This window comes from Sinocyclocheilus anshuiensis, unplaced genomic scaffold (assembly GCF_001515605.1).
Source record: "Sinocyclocheilus anshuiensis isolate Anshui unplaced genomic scaffold, SAMN03320099.WGS_v1.1 scaffold452, whole genome shotgun sequence".
Taxonomy (NCBI): domain Eukaryota; kingdom Metazoa; phylum Chordata; class Actinopteri; order Cypriniformes; family Cyprinidae; genus Sinocyclocheilus; species Sinocyclocheilus anshuiensis.
In genome coordinates, this window is record NW_015555719.1 from 53203 (window position 1) to 69694 (window position 16492).

A 16492-nucleotide genomic window follows, 5' to 3' on the forward strand; every position below is an offset into this window, starting at 1 on the left:
TTCCTCAATGTAAAATAATGGAACTCAAATACATACAGTATCTGTTGGAAAAAGTTGAAATATGCAAAAGATTCTGGAAAACCAAATGTGCAGGACCTGAAGGACTTGTCTAAAGGATTTTTTTCAGTTTGGAAAGCATTGGGTTAGTTCATGCTGATGTAACAAAAGTTCACTTCAAATCAGATGAATATAAAACATTTTGTTCTCAGGCTGTCTACTTTTCAGAATGGAGTGCCTGATCCTCAACCCACCACTTTGCCAACAAACGCTGAGAAGGCACTGACCTTGTTGAGGTGTTGTTGATGTGTACTCAAGCTAGACTAGAGTAATTCTGATGTGCCATAGCAGTGTTTGTGATATCAGAGCAGCTGCATTCACATTTCTTCATTGATTCTGCCACTAAGTTTGATTTGTGTCGTTTGTTGCTTCAAGTCCATCCTTAGAGCGCATATATTTTTATTGTAAAATTATACACACAAAAAACTGTGCACTTGTAAATTCTTTTAATATCTTTATTTTTCCCCCCTCCTTAGTCTGTACGTTGTCCTTCATTTCTGTGCTATATTGAATGTTCACAAACATTTCCCCTCATTCTTCAATTCTGGTGAAAAGAACCTCAGAATTGCAAACACCACAATCCGACACCAAGTAGTCATGTGGATGCCACAATTTACATTGAGCATTCAGTTTACTTAAAATTGAATGTTAGGTGGAAGACAAGTACATTGACACACTAACGTTAAGTTAAAAATAAATACTTTCAAACACGACAACAACAGCAAAAAAGAAAAAAATAATACAATCCCACAGGGATATATCATAACTTTTTCATACTACATAAAATTGTACATTTTTAAAAATGTTTTTCATCTAATTTTTATCAGAGAATGTCAGAAATACAAAATGGTATTTGAACACAACCATAATAATGGTACATCAAAATGTTAAATATTGTACAAAAGTTTTTCTATTCTTATTCTTTTAAAGCACTAATCAAAATCCATTAACAAACAAGGTGTTGGAACTACTATAAATGCAAGAGTGTAATTGGATGTACATGTCAGCAGCATGTGACACAGTATGTGGTCCTGAGAACAAGGCCTTGATTAATATATATATATATATATAACCAACCATCTAACCATCAACTGTGCAGCCCCTTTGTCAGGATAACCAAAGGCTGCATATCTTGAAGTTGCCTTAGCAGAAGTTCAGAAGAAGTGGATACGTTTTCATACATAACAATTTTAACATTCTTCACAGTCTCAATCTTTAGTGGATTTCTGAAATTAACAATGCATTGGACTTGATCGCTCTCTGGGATGATTGGTTGAAGTGTTCGCTGTCGTTTTGATTGATTGGATAGAGAGTCTTCACTGAACTTCAGGACGGATGTCTCAAACTCTGAAGGCTTATAAAGTTTTAGTGCAACTTCATGGTTCCCTTGAGAGTTTGACGAGTTCAATATGGATCCTGAGACTTTCAGCAAACATTTAACATGCTCAGCAGAGCAGTTCCGAAGACTTTGTTTTCTCTCGACACTGATTTTGTTTCTACATTCTGACTTCCGTGGACGACCCCTTTTCCGTTTGATTACTGGCATGGTTGTGGAAACGAAAGCTTCATTAACTACAACCTCCGTTGCAGGCTCTGGGCCTACATCTTGAGAACTGACCTTTGAATTCTCTGTTTGATCTCCATCAGAGACTGTTTCCGCAACCTCAACATTTTTTGAGGTGTTATCTGCTCTGGGCATCTCATTGCTTTTCTTGCAAAATATGAACTGGCTTCTCCGATCCTCAATGTACCGTTCTGTGAGACCGTGAGTGGTGTAATGTTTTATTATACTGTGCTCAGCACTCATTACTGAATCACAACTCTCAATCATGCACGGGTACTGTAAAGGAAGTCTTTCATTGCACATGGCAGATGCTTCATCGGTGGATTTAAGAGCAGGCTTTTCTATCGTCATCCAATGGTTTTGGGCCTTGTCCTCTCTCTTTTTTGAATTCTTCCTCTTCATTTTAATATTGTTATTTGCAATATTCTCTTTTCCATTGTTAGAACCTGCACTTAACTTTTTTGCTTGAACATCATCCCCAATCCCATTTTCTTGTTTCTTAACGTTAAGTTAAAAATAAATACTTTCAAACACGACAACAACAGCAAAAAAGAAAAAAAGAATACAATCCCACAGGGATATATCATAACTTTTTCATACTACATAAAATTGTACATTTTTAAAAATGTTTTTCATCTAATTTTTATCAGAGAATGTCAGAAATACAAAATGGTATTTGAACACAACCATAATAATGGTACATCAAAATGTTAAATATTGTACAAAAATTTTTCTATTCTTATTCTTTTAAAGCACTAATCAAAATCCATTAACAAACAAGGTGTTGGAACTACTATAAATGCAAGAGTGTAATTGGATGTACATGTCAGCAGCATGTGACACAGTATGTGGTCCTGAGAACAAGGCCTTGATTAATATATATATATATATATAACCAACCATCTAACCATCAACTGTGCAGCCCCTTTGTCAGGATAACCAAAGGCTGCATATCTTGAAGTTGCCTTAGCAGAAGTTCAGAAGAAGTGGATACGTTTTCATACATAACAATTTTAACATTCTTCACAGTCTCAATCTTTAGTGGATTTCTGAAATTAACAATGCATTGGACTTGATCGCTCTCTGCTCTCTGGGATGATTGGTTGAAGTGTTCGCTGTCGTTTTGATTGATTGGATAGAGAGTCTTCACTGAACTTCAGGATGGATGTCTCAAACTCTGAAGGCTTATAAAGTTTTAGTGCAACTTCATGGTTCCCTTGAGAGTTTGACGAGTTCAATATGGATCCTGAGACTTTCAGCAAACATTTAACATGCTCAGCAGAGCAGTTCCGAAGACTTTGTTTTCTCTCGACACTGATTTTGTTTCTACATTCTGACTTCCGTGGACGACCCCTTTTCCGTTTGATTACTGGCATGGTTGTGGAAACGAAAGCTTCATTAACTACAACCTCCGTTGCAGGCTCTGGGCCTACATCTTGAGAACTGACCTTTGAATTCTCTGTTTGATCTCCATCAGAGACTGTTTCCGCAACCTCAACATTTTTTGAGGTGTTATCTGCTCTGGGCATCTCATTGCTTTTCTTGCAAAATATGAACTGGCTTCTCCGATCCTCAATGTACCGTTCTGTGAGACCGTGAGTGGTGTAATGTTTTATTATACTGTGCTCAGCACTCATTACTGAATCACAACTCTCAATCATGCACGGGTACTGTAAAGGAAGTCTTTCATTGCACATGGCAGATGCTTCATCGGTGGATTTAAGAGCAGGCTTTTCTATCGTCATCCAATGGTTTTGGGCCTTGTCCTCTCTCTTTTTTGAATTCTTCCTCTTCATTTTAATATTGTTATTTGCAATATTCTCTTTTCCATTGTTAGAACCTGCACTTAACTTTTTTGCTTGAACATCATCCCCAATCCCATTTTCTTGTTTCTTTTTCATAGTTTCAAAAGTAGCATCATGTTTCTTCATAAGATGTCGAAGAAGGTTTGACTTGGTTGTATAAACCCGGTCACAACCTTCGAACTGACACCTGAATGTGAGGTCCACGCTCTCAAAGTCCCCATCCGCTGAAACCTTTATTGCTTTGTGATCATTTTTTATATGATCAATGTACTTCAAATGACACGTGAAGTGAGCAGAACATTTTGACTGGTCGCACTGAAACGTGCCTACCTCAACACCGGATAACAATGCACTTGCCTTTTCCAATGTGCATCTATGGAGTAAAAGATAGTGTTTCAACAAACTGGTAACTTTCGACACTACTTTTGAGCATTGTTTGACTTGGCATCTGTATTCCTGCACTTGGACAACTCCATCAGTTTCTTTAGCACTGTCTTTGTTATCACATTCTGATTGATGCATAGCCCTATAATGGAGGATAAGATTTTGTTGGATTGAAAAGGCAGCCACACATCCTTCATGCACGCATCGGTATGGCCGGTACACAATTTGTGCATCACTTGAATCACCAAAATCAATATTGTCTACTGGCATTTTAGCTTTCTCTTGAAGATCAACAATCACATTTGAATTTGTCTCAATTTGTCTGTTAGATTGTGGAGTTGCATATTCTGTTCTGTTGTCTGGAGCATTAATTGTGTCAAAGAGATACGGACTTCCACCACTCAGCTCTTGCATTGCAAATATACCTGGCTCATTTAATTCACGATTCTCTTCAGTCAGAGAGGGGCCTTCTAGTTTTACATTTGTGGCTGAAAACCCATCAAGATTTACTACACTTTTCTGTGACACTTCCACAGTTCTGCAGGTGTCAGTGCTGGCAACTGTAAGGGAGTTTTGTGTGGAGCATTTATTTTTTCTTTTGGCAACAATGCTGGCTTTTCCTTTAACATTTGAATCAACAGATATAACGGTAAAATTTGTATTGATCTGGGATTGAGACTGTTCTGATAAGGAGTCATTTCCCTGGTCGATGACAAGACTGGTATGCGCATTTTCTGACACATTTTCTGTTGATTTTCTGATCTTTCTATAACCAAGTCCGATTTTCAAGCCAGACAATTCCTCTTTTGAAAAATGGTGGACATTTTTGTAGTGAATTTTAAGGCCTGTGGTTCTGGTCTTCCGTGGACGACCCCTTTTCCGTTTGATTACTGGCATGGTTGTGGAAACGAAAGCTTCATTAACTACAACCTCCGTTGCAGGCTCTGGGCCTACATCTTGAGAACTGACCTTTGAATTCTCTGTTTGATCTCCATCAGAGACTGTTTCCGCAACCTCAACATTTTTTGAGGTGTTATCTGCTCTGGGCATCTCATTGCTTTTCTTGCAAAATATGAACTGGCTTCTCCGATCCTCAATGTACCGTTCTGTGAGACCGTGAGTGGTGTAATGTTTTATTATACTGTGCTCAGCACTCATTACTGAATCACAACTCTCAATCATGCACGGGTACTGTAAAGGAAGTCTTTCACTGCACAAGGCAGATGCTTCATCGGTGGATTTAAGAGCAGGCTTTTCTACCATTATCCAATGGTTCTGGGCCTTGTCCTCTTTCTTTTTTGAATTCTTCCTCTTCATTTTAATGTTGTTATCTGCAATATTCTCTTTTCCATTGTTAGAACCTGCACTTAACTTTTTTGCCTGAACATCATCCCCAATCCCATTTTCTTGTTTCTTTTTCATAGTTTCAAAAGTAGCATCATGTTTCTTCATAAGGTGTCGAAGAAGGTTTGACTTGGTTGTATAAACCCGGTCACAACCTTCGAACTGACACCTGAATGTGAGGTCCACGCTCTCAAAGTCCCCATCCGCTGAAACCTTTATTGCTTTGTGATCATTTTTTATATGATCAATGTACTTCAAATGACACGTGAAGTGAGCAGAACATTTTGACTGGTCGCACTGAAACGTGCCTACCTCAACACCGGATAACAATGCACTTGCCTTTTCCAATGTGCATCTATGGAGTAAAAGATAGTGTTTCAACAAACTGGTAACTTTCGACACTACTTTTGAGCATTGTTTGACTTGGCATCTGTATTCTTGCACTTGGACAACTCCATTAGTTTCTTTAGCACTGTTTTTGTCATCACATTCTGACTGATGCATAGCCCTATAATGGAGAATAAGATTTTGTTGGATTGAAAAGGCAGCCACACATCCTTCATGCACACATCGGTATGGACGGTACATAATTTGTGCATCACTTGAATCACCAAAATCGATATTGTCTACTGGCATTTTAGCTTTCTCTTTAAGATCAACCATCACATTTGAATTTGTCTCAATTTCTCTGTTAGATTGTGGAGTTGCATATTCTGTGCTTTTGTCTGGAGCATTAAGTGTGTCAAAGAGATACGGACTTCCACCACTCAGCTCTTGCACTGCAAATATACCTGGCTCATTTAATTCAATAACATGTTTCTCTTCAGTCAGAGAGGGGCTTTCTAGTTTTATATTTGTAGCTGAAAGCCCATCAAGATTTACTACATTTTTCTGTGATGCTTCCACAGTCCTGGAGGTGTCAGTGCTGGCAACTGTAAGGGAGTTTTGAGTGGGGCATTTATTTTTTCTTTTGGCAATTATGCTGGCTTTTCCTTTAACATTGGAATCAACAGAGGTAACTGTCAAATTTGTACTGATTTGGGATTGAGACTGTTCTGACAGGGAGTCTTTTCCCTGGTCGATGATGAAACTGGTATGTGCATTTTCTGACACATTTTCTGTTGATTTTCTGATCTTTCTGTAACCAAGACCAATTTTCAAGCCAGACAATTCCTCTTTTGAAAAATGGTGGACATTTTTGTAGTGAATTTTAAGGCCTGTGGTTCTGGTAAATGTCTTCGAACATAGATGACAGTTGTAAGGTGCTAATTTGTCAGGGTTTTTCTTCATTTCATTTATCCTTTCCTCACTGTAATCATGTACACGGCTAAGGTGTTTAAATAAAGCTTCTTTTGTCATTGCTCCATAAACACAGCCTTCTTTACATCTAAAGGGCTTTAAAAAACATTTCTGCTCATTTTGTACAGGATCTTTAATTGTGTGACACTGATCATTTCTGGTGACAGCTTCAGAGCTTAGATCATGCAGGTTAATGCTCACAGATACACATTTGTCTTGACTAAGTATATCAACTAAATCAAGACGCTGTAGTGCCCTTTCAATTTCTATGATTTTGCCATCTTCACCAGTATTTGCAGGGGTGAATTCAACTTCAGTTTTGATTTCTGTGCCTGTGTTTGTTACAGGTGGATGGAAGAAACTGTCATTTCTAGTCATTTCAGAGGGGTCTTGAGAGGACATAGTGTTCTGGAGGCTGTCTGTGCTATGCACGCTTGTTAAAGTGTTCCCATTAAAGATATTTGATTCTGATGGTGCATAGATGCAGGATTTGTGATTGTGCTCATGTATGTCATTCGCAGGGAGAGGCATTTGCACCGTTGAAATGTCAGGATCATTCAGAAAATCAAGAAATGATACTGGTAAATCAGCAGTAAGATCAATTTCATCAACAGGTTTGCACTGAGAACGTTTTGATAAATGACCTCCTAGTGACTTTGTGCTTGAAAACTCTCTATAGCACCTGCAGCAAATTACTTTCCCATCCTGTATTATGGCAGGCCATTTTGTTCTCTTAGATGGTTTAATTTTTTTGGATTTCCCAGTTTCTCCAAAACCTGAAATGTTCTGGTCATCTGAAGCAATTCCTTCAGTTCCTTCCTGTGACAGTTCATGATTACATAAATCTTCTGGACTTTTCTCATCAGTCAGGGGGGCAGCACCAAAGAAATCTTCTCCCGATTCCTTAAATTGAGGGTTTAAAAGATTCGACATACATTTGATATCTGATGAGAATAATGCATCGGTACTATCAGTGCTGATTTCTTTGTTTGAATTTGCCAATGGCTGCACTGAAATAGAAGTTTCCTCGGAAGGCAAAGTTGAAAAATATAGGCTGACATTGTGTCCAGAGAATGATCCTGTTGGCAGCAAACCAGTGCTGATGGAAATATCATTGAGATGGTTTTGTCCAATTTGACTGAATCCAGGATTAACACTTGACTCAACCTGTGACAAGTCACAAGTCTGATCGCTGTTAAGTGCATGTAGTACTCTAAGAGAGCTTGACACATATTTTGCTTCGTTCATCACACTGGAGGGTGTGTGGGCATTCACAGAAAGGGGGATGATGTCATCGTAAGATGAGGGAGATGCATAATTTAAGACTGTGTCAGAATGGTATGACGGGTTTGTGTGTTGGTTGTCAGATAAAATCGTAGAGCGGTAAGGATCATTTACAGAAAAACCTGAATCCAGATTTTCCATTGAGGGTGTTTCCCATGTCTGAGTTATTGGTAACTGCATCAGACCTGTCGGGTTTGGTGATGTTGCACTTTGAGTGTTTTCAAGCTGAGAGCAAAACTTGGCACTTGCAGACTGCATACTATCGTGATTGGAAAAAGCAGAAGAAGGACTTTGAATCACTGAGTCCAGAAATGCAGTATGTTCAGTTTGTTTGGAACGGCTTGTCCATTTTGGTATCTGAGAACTAGCGGTTGTGTGCTCAGAAGATTTTTTTGCAGCAATTTCCGCAATCCGTTTGTACTTCTTTGACAGCTTCCACTCCTCAAAGGCCTCCGAATGAACATTTTTGACATGTCTCGATAAACTTTTTGAGGTGCTGTATTTCCGTGTACAGGTTTCGAATGGACACACATGAGTCAGACCTTCTTCTCTGTTGGCTTTTGTCACAGAGAGAGATGACTTCAATGTTGAAGGCTCAAGCTGACTCTGTGGGAAAGAAAACAATTTCTTGTCTTTCAAGAGTGTTTGAGTTTCACAGTCAGTATTCTTTAGAGAATTTAAATATATTGGATCATTGCACTTGATGGGAATAGGCTGCAGTTTTACAAAGCATGATTCAAGATCCAATTGCTTTGTTCTCCCAAGACAATGAGATGTCTTCGATCCATCAGGCTGAGTAGCATTAGTTTGGGAATCAGTTTTGCTTACTGTCAACTTAGCTGTTCCTGATACAAGGTGCTTAGGTTGTTCTGTGGAATCATGAGTGTCTACTATGTTTTCAACCGTGCATTTCATTTCTACTGGGGTAGACTCTTGAGAAATCTCTTTAATTTGGCTTGGAGGCAACTCTAAGGCAGGACAAGTCGAAGCTGGTAATTCCAGTTGAGAAGGTGAGCCCACATCAACAGCAGAGCGGTCCTGCTTTGTGTGTCCTTTCTGATGCAAATTTAGCTCAGACAGGGTGTAGAACACCTTGTCACAGTTATGACTTTTGCAGGAGAACAACATGTAGTGCTGCGCTTCATGATCATATAGCAAGTATGTCTCGTTGAATATTCTCTCACAGTTTGGATATGCACACTGTGCCTTAAATTCAGCATGTTCTTTTCTGTGTATCAGAAGCTCAGCATGGGAGGAAAAGCTGCAGTTACATCCAAGCTGAATGCAAAAATAGGGCTTCTCACCACAATGCATCTGTAAGTGATCATTAAGATGGGTCACATTAACAAACTGGCGGTGACAATATTGGCACAAAGCCTTCTGGCTCTGTATTTCAAGGAAATGTGTTGCTTCCCGCTCATTTTTGTGGGCCTTAACATGTGCAACCAAATTCCTGAAGTACTTAAAAACTTTCTGACAGCTTGTAACAGGGCAGGAACAAAGTTTAGTGTTGTTAACATCACGAATAGGGTTGCCCTGTTTTGGGGATGATGACTTAATTTTACTTTTCACATTTGTGATGGGACTACCATTTGAAGCATACAGATTATTGTAAATTGTCCCTTGGCTAACTATTGCAGCAGTTTTGCTGTAGTGCTCTTCTCTGCTATAGTGCTCTTCTGCTCTGCTCGAAGTACTGTTAGCTGCTGTTAACTTGGTGTCAGAACTGGGACGTTTCTTGCTCACACCCATAGCAGCAAGGCGCTCCTTACATGACTGTTTCACATGTGATGCCACATGAGGCTCTAGAATTGCTCTAGTTTCAAAAGTCTCAGTACATATTGGACAATGGAAAATCCCATCTTGGACATGCTTCAATGCATGCTTCACAATCCTGTGTCCAAGGAACTCTTTATCACACAAAACACAATACTGCATATAAGCTTGCCAATTGCGGAATCGAGCAGAAACAAATCCCCTCTCTCTCATCTTCTTCATTTCCTTTTTCTTCTTTCTTTCTTCTTCAACCTCACCGAGTTCATAAGTAGGACTATGGGTAAAATGCAGATGTCTAAAATATTTCTCATCAAGGTCATGGACTTCATTGTCTTCACTGTCAGTAAATTTGTCAGTAGACAATATAGCTGCTGCCTCCTGACCCATCAAAGCAAGGCATTGACGTTTTAGGGTTTTCCAGTCCCAGAACTCTGGATCGAAAGGCCACTTAGTCTTTAAGGCCAACAACAGGTCACAGCGTAGTGAATTTAGAATCGGTGGATCATCCTGCTCAAGCTTTTGGTCGGGCTCATTAAAGAGAGTCTCAACAGCATAATAAGAATCCAAAGATGGCTTTATCAGGAACTCAGTGAGTTGACAAGCCTGTTTTACTTCCAAGTCTAAAGGCAGCAAACAAGAGATTGTTTTGCAGATGGAGATATTGCAGCCCTCGTTATCACTGACTCCCATTTTTAGTGCTTGAATGCACATTTCGATGCACACTGAAAGTCCACCTTTCTCAACCTGAGGAAACAAAAATGTCACTGTCACCTGAATGCCATTGCCTTGATTTCCAAAACACATTGACATAAAAACAAAAACTTTTCTAACCTCAGCCTGAATGACTTTGATGAGGAGCAGAATATGGTACACACTCCCAGAGAGGCGTGCTAACAGTCTGCATTGCTCCAAAAAGGCCTGTTTTGATTCAAGCCGTATAAGAAGTTTACTCCAAAACAGTGTCAGCTCCCTGTAAGATGTACAATATAAAATGATAATCATAATTTGTACAAAATTGTTCAATTATTTTCATGCAAGCTCAAGAGAACTCCTGTTAAAATCAATCAAGCTGTCTACACTGCACAATAAATCTCTTATTCACAGCGTATATGTCTTGATAATTAAAATGGGAACACTGGTGAGAGTGCAGTCAGTGAGTTTGCACAGTCATCCGGACACTAAAAGAGCTAGCGCTAAGCAAAAAGATCTTCAGTGGTTTTCTTTCACGCCAGTGGACACATCATAAAACTTCTTTAGTGTCAGGTGATGTTTCTTCACCACACATTACACAGTGTGGTGTGTGCATAATTAAGCACTTCAATATTCTGATCATACAATTTTTCCAAGCACATTTTACCGATGTACCAAATTCCAAACCACAGCGATCCTGATTACTATTAAGTAGGGATGTCCCGATCAGTTTTTTTGTGCCCCAATCCAATCAGATGATACATAAAAGATCTGCACACTGTTATTCTCCCTTTATTTAGCAAAAGTTAAAAGTGGCAAACACACATATATACAAAAGCCTTTGTTGTTTTTCTCTTCCATCTTTATTTGACCCTCTAACTCTAGCACTCTCCATTTTAATTCTATTCTTTAAAAAAAAATAGTCCCTTTTAGACTTGTACTCTATTAATTTACAAACTGCTTTTCTTAAAAAAAAAAAACTAACACCAGCTTCTCTAATCTTTTTGTATTCCATCTATTTATTTTGTTTTTATTTATTATACAATTAACAAAAGCAAAAAAGTCCTCTAACACTAGCTTGCTCTATTCTTTTTCTATTCTATCGGTTTCTTTTTTATTTATTATATAATAAAAAAAAAACTTGCTACGTGTACTGCGTTAAGCTAACTGAGACTTGTTATAGCACTTGCATATCATTGCTCTTTTGATGATTTTGATTGCTTCCATTGTCCTCATTTGCAAGTCGCTTTGTATAAAAGCATCTGCTAAATGACTAAATGTAAATGTTTACCTGATAAAGGTCTTTGACAGAAACGGTGCCACCTTTAACTTCTGCTAAATAAAGGGAGAATAACTGTGCAGATCTTTTTTGTATCATTTGATGTACCCTTTGATCTTGCACCTGGCCAAGATGTTTTGGATGTGCATACTTTGACCTTTTTTCCCAATCTGATCAGTCATTGAATATTATGCATCTGCCGATACCGAGTCCCGATCCGATACTTGTATATTCCTAGTGTTTTTTGCACAATTCAAGTACATTAAAGTTATTAAAATCAAACCAATGTATACAGAGTTGTGCAGAGAGTAAAAATAATGTATGTGTATACATACCTATAAGATACACACTCAATATGTATATATCTGCACATACTGGAAGAAGACATTGGTAGAATATGTGACTACTGATGTAAACTTCTTGTATTTTATATATAAAATAAGTAAATAATTGCAACAAAGATAAAAAAAAGTGGAGATATGGTTAGAAAGCATGAAGCTCGTGGTGTCAGAATGCCAGTCTGTCAGTCAAATCTGAACAAAGACGCAATCCATAGCAACACGTTATGGCAACGACGTCTCAGATAGTCTGACAGCAGATAAAAAATTAATGAATGAGTGATCGTTACAAAAGTGAGCATCAAATACATTGAGCACGGAAGCTCAAATGTGTGTGAGGCGTTAAAACAGACCTTACAGATACTCATGTCACGCATGCACATTTCTTCTTCTTTTGGTTTTAATGGCAGCTGAACAAAAACATTTGAGCGTCTTCTTTTCCATTTAATGGGGGTTGGCAAATCTACTGGAAGGCGAACACCTGCTGCACAACACTGGTATGACAGCTGAAGTAAAATAAGGATCGGGCTTAGGAGAGCCGATCCCGATCAGTTAAAAGTAATGCCTGATTGGCCCCGATCCCGATCCTTGAGATCGGCTTAGGACATCCCTACTATTAAGGTCATAAGTAATTGTATGGTGCAAAACTAGAGAAATTTCAAAATTAAGGCACAAACATCATTTAATTACATGCTCACTGGGTCAACAGGGTCACAAAATCAGGTTGAGAAGAACAAACATATCTCTAAAATTAAGAATTAAGGCAAAGAATTAAAGAACTCCTTAATTTTCAGCGCCACTATTTTCCAGAACTGCAAACTACCTTACTTGCTTTCACTTGCTTTTATTTAAGATGTATTCAAAAATACATTAAATAATAGAGACATTGCTAGCAAGTAAAAAATATAGTGAAAATATCTAATGTAGTGCATATGTTTAGCTCATCTTTAGAGTTATTTTTTTCTAGCTAACAAAAAAAGATATAGACATTGAATGCATTTCCTACGGTAAATGTAATATTATGTGACATATTTACAAGCTGTTTTATTAATGTTTTTTAGTGATTAAACGATTACATGAGAAATTACACATGGAAAATTACACAATTTGTACTGCTTCATTCAACATACTTTGTGACAGGGGTGTCCAATCCTGCTCCTGGAGGCCTAACGTCCTGCAGCGTTTAGCTCCAACCAGCAATACACTTGTCTAGAAGTTTTTAATGATTCTGAAGACCCTGATTAGCTGGTTCAGATATGTATAATTAGGGTTGGAGCTAAACTCTACAGAGCAGTGGCCCTCCAGAGACAAGTTTTGGATCTGTCAAAGTGACAATTATAGTTTGGGATTTAAGAATTAATACTGATTCATCAAAATAAAGATCAACTAAATATAATTAAATATCATCTATAAATGACTGTATATATACATACAGTGCACAGCATAAATGAGTACACCCCCTCTGAAACTTAAATTCAGTAATTACTCTTTACTTAGAAGACATGTTAGAGTTCTTTAGAGATATAATATTCCAGCAAGTCTGCTTGATCAGTTACCAGAGATGAATGTTAAAATTATTCAGGAAAACACAATTTTCTTATCAGTGATAAAAATGTTTTGTTGCAAAAATGAGTACACCCTCCTGAAAGTTACAAAATAAACTAAATAAAAATGTCTGGTGTAAGGTTTGATCAACAAGTATGTTGAACCGAAACTGTTAAAGATAATTTCTTCAAGTCTTCAGCAAGTCTTAGAATGATTCTAAGACTTGCTGAACACTATGAAACCACTTAAGAGAAAACTGTCAGGAGATTTATTTCTTAGCATAAAAGAGGACAATGGTACTAGAGGAATACCGAATTATTGTTTTAAGTGTGAAAATATAGCAAAAGTAATACAGAAATTCAAAAACAATGTACTTGTGAACATGCCCCTGAAATAATTAGGTTTTCACCTAATTTTCACCCAAGCTTTCATTTAGTGATGAGTGAGTTTTTGCTAGAAAAAAAGCAGGAGAAACACCAAGAAAGTGTCTCAGAACCGGCAAAAGCTATGAAATGAGTGACACTTAATCTCACAGAGTAAGATGCAGCCTGCAGAAGTGACATGCATGGTTGTTTATCCACACCAGAACTAACTACTGTAGCCAAAGCACAATAAACTCATTTAACTTTTTTCAAGGCCCATATTTACAAAATATAGACTTCTGGGAATCAATACTCTGGTCTCATGAGACCAAGTCAACCATTTCGGATCTAACAGCGTCCAAAATGTTATGGTGTTGCTAGAGAAGACGTACAGTGAGAAGTGCCTAGTTCCCACAGTGACGTTCAGTGGCAGTAAAGCTCTTCTATAGGGATGAATGTGTGCTGAAGGTGTGAGGGAGTTGTTTTATCAACGCATTCATGAATTCACACACCACTGTGTGATGTAATACAAAAACCTGAAACAGAAGAAGTTACCCTCTCCTCATTCCCTGCATTGTTGGGCATTTTTTCAACATGACAATGAAGATATTCATTCTCCCAAGGTGAAAATCCTTCAGTGGACATATATTTCACTGTGGGGAGCAGTTGTGGGGGATTCTGTAGAGACGAGCTGAGCAACACTCCCCATTAAAGACCAGGGTCCGTATTCACAATACATCTTAAGGCTAAAAGTAGCTCATAACTTGCTGATTTAGGAGAAAATCTTAAAAATAATGGGCATGCCAGTCCTAAATTTAGGACTCCTACATTTGTGCTCTAAGAAGAGTATTTTACAAAGTGTTTTAGTGCTAAAACTAGCTCCTAAATCTGTGAAACGTTAGGAGTAGTGAAGAGGACTCCTAAGTCACTAAGACCGAACCACAACTATACTAAAATGGCTGTTGCCGGCAATCTGCCTTGTAACGTAAACAGTTTAGAAACATTTGGCGATAATGCACTTTTAAAAAGGTATCGCCTTTGGTTTTGGCTGTTATATCAACTCCAGATTTTCCTTTGATCATAGCCTATCCTTGTTTTCATTAACCAGTTGGGCAAGAAGTAACAGCTGTTCTTGCGTCCAGTTTGGTTTTCTTTTACGTTTGCATGTCTTACTATCAGCCATGATAATTCTACTGTTAATTAAAAGGCTGTTTATATGCATATCTGCTAATTGTTTACGAGAAGCATACATGTAAGAGGCTGACAATTAGCTGAACATATACTTGTTTAATTAATGACACTTAGCCTGCATTTTAAAATCATTAGTTGAATGTGGAAAATTAACATTTTTATTTTTAAATCTTTATTTGAATATGGCAACATAATATTGTGCTCTACAATATTTCTATGAATAAATCTTTGAGAGACCCCTGCCCTATCAGCCAATCACTGTGTGCATAGTTGGTAAGCATGCTGACATCATCCATAGCAACGAGGTCAACCCCGCCCTTACTCTTAGCTTAAGACCTCTCTCTATTCCTTAGTTAAAGTTTGTCTCAGCGGCTTTGTTAATAGGTTTTAAGAGAAAACTGTTAAAAACTTTTAAAAAGCAAAAAACTTTTACTGCTATTTAGGAGAACCCTTAGTGGTAAGATAAAATGTTTTGTGAATACAGGCCCAGGGCATTTAAGGAGGTTGTCCTCCAGGAGTTAAGCAGGACAGATGTGACAATTTGTCATGAACTTGTACACTCAGTGCCAAGAAGGGTCAGAGCAGTGTACTTAGAGTTATGGAGGACATATTAAGTATTAGAATATTACACTTTGTTGAATTAAATCTAGGGTGTACTCATTTCTGTAATCCTTCATTTAAACAAAATTGGCTAAGTTACTTGTTTTACAGATATTAATGGCATTTATTTCTGTTTTTAATAAGAATATGTTTAATACATTTCAATTTTGCCATTTTTCTATGTACACTCAGTGCCAAGAAGGGTCAGAGCAGTGTACTTAGAGTTATGGAGGACATATTAAGTACTAGAATATTACACTTTGTTGAATTAAATCTAGGGTGTACTCATTTCTGCAATCCTTCATTTAAACAAAATTGGCTAAGTTACTTGTTTTACAGATATTAATGGCATTTATTTGTTTTTAATAAGAATATGTTTAATACATTTCAATTTTGCCATCTTTCTATGAATTATATTAGTGATCATTAAGAAAATACATCTTTTATATTTAATTAGACGTGGTGTATATTTATGCTGTGCGCTGTATATATTTTAACAGAACTTAAGATTAATGTAATTGAAATGTGTAAATGTGCTTAGAAGAAATACATGATCAGAATATTGACTTGCCAAATAATTATGCGTGCACTGTAGTGCGCCACTAAAAATACAAAAGTAAATAAATGAAACAAATGTAAGAAAAATTATGTTAACTGTAGCAGGCGAAATCACGATCACAATTACTTTTACATTATTAGTGTAGTGCTCATGAGCAGTGACTGAAAATTTTGAGTGAGAACAAGGGGCTTACCAGGCACAATAAGCATCGCCACAGAGAAGCTGGCGCTTGAAAAATGCCGTACAAAGACCGAGAGCTCCCTTTTCCTCTTCCTCAGACTCTAAATTACAAATCATGTCCAGAGCCTCTTTGCAGTCAACCTCCTTTATCTGCCAAACAGAATGGAGAGAAGTTAGGTTATAATTTAGGTGTGTGTATATATATATATATATATATATACACACACACACACAC

At 37.6% G+C, this 16492-nt stretch overlaps 1 protein-coding gene across 1 annotated transcript in view; it reads right to left on the reverse strand.

Annotated features, from left to right (window-relative positions):
- Positions 1-976: 976 nt before the first annotated feature.
- Positions 977-16492, reverse strand: part of znf292a (zinc finger protein 292a) — a 52095-nt gene continuing 36579 nt past the window's right edge. The window contains exons 6-10 of the mRNA XM_016465514.1: positions 16271-16407; positions 10345-10483; positions 5909-10257; positions 3466-4201; positions 977-2077 (exon numbers count right to left, since the gene is read on the reverse strand). Of these exons, the coding sequence (XP_016321000.1) occupies positions 1145-2077; positions 3466-4201; positions 5909-10257; positions 10345-10483; positions 16271-16407 (6294 nt within the window). The 3' untranslated portion in view covers positions 977-1144. The remainder of the gene's footprint in view (positions 2078-3465; positions 4202-5908; positions 10258-10344; positions 10484-16270; positions 16408-16492) is intronic.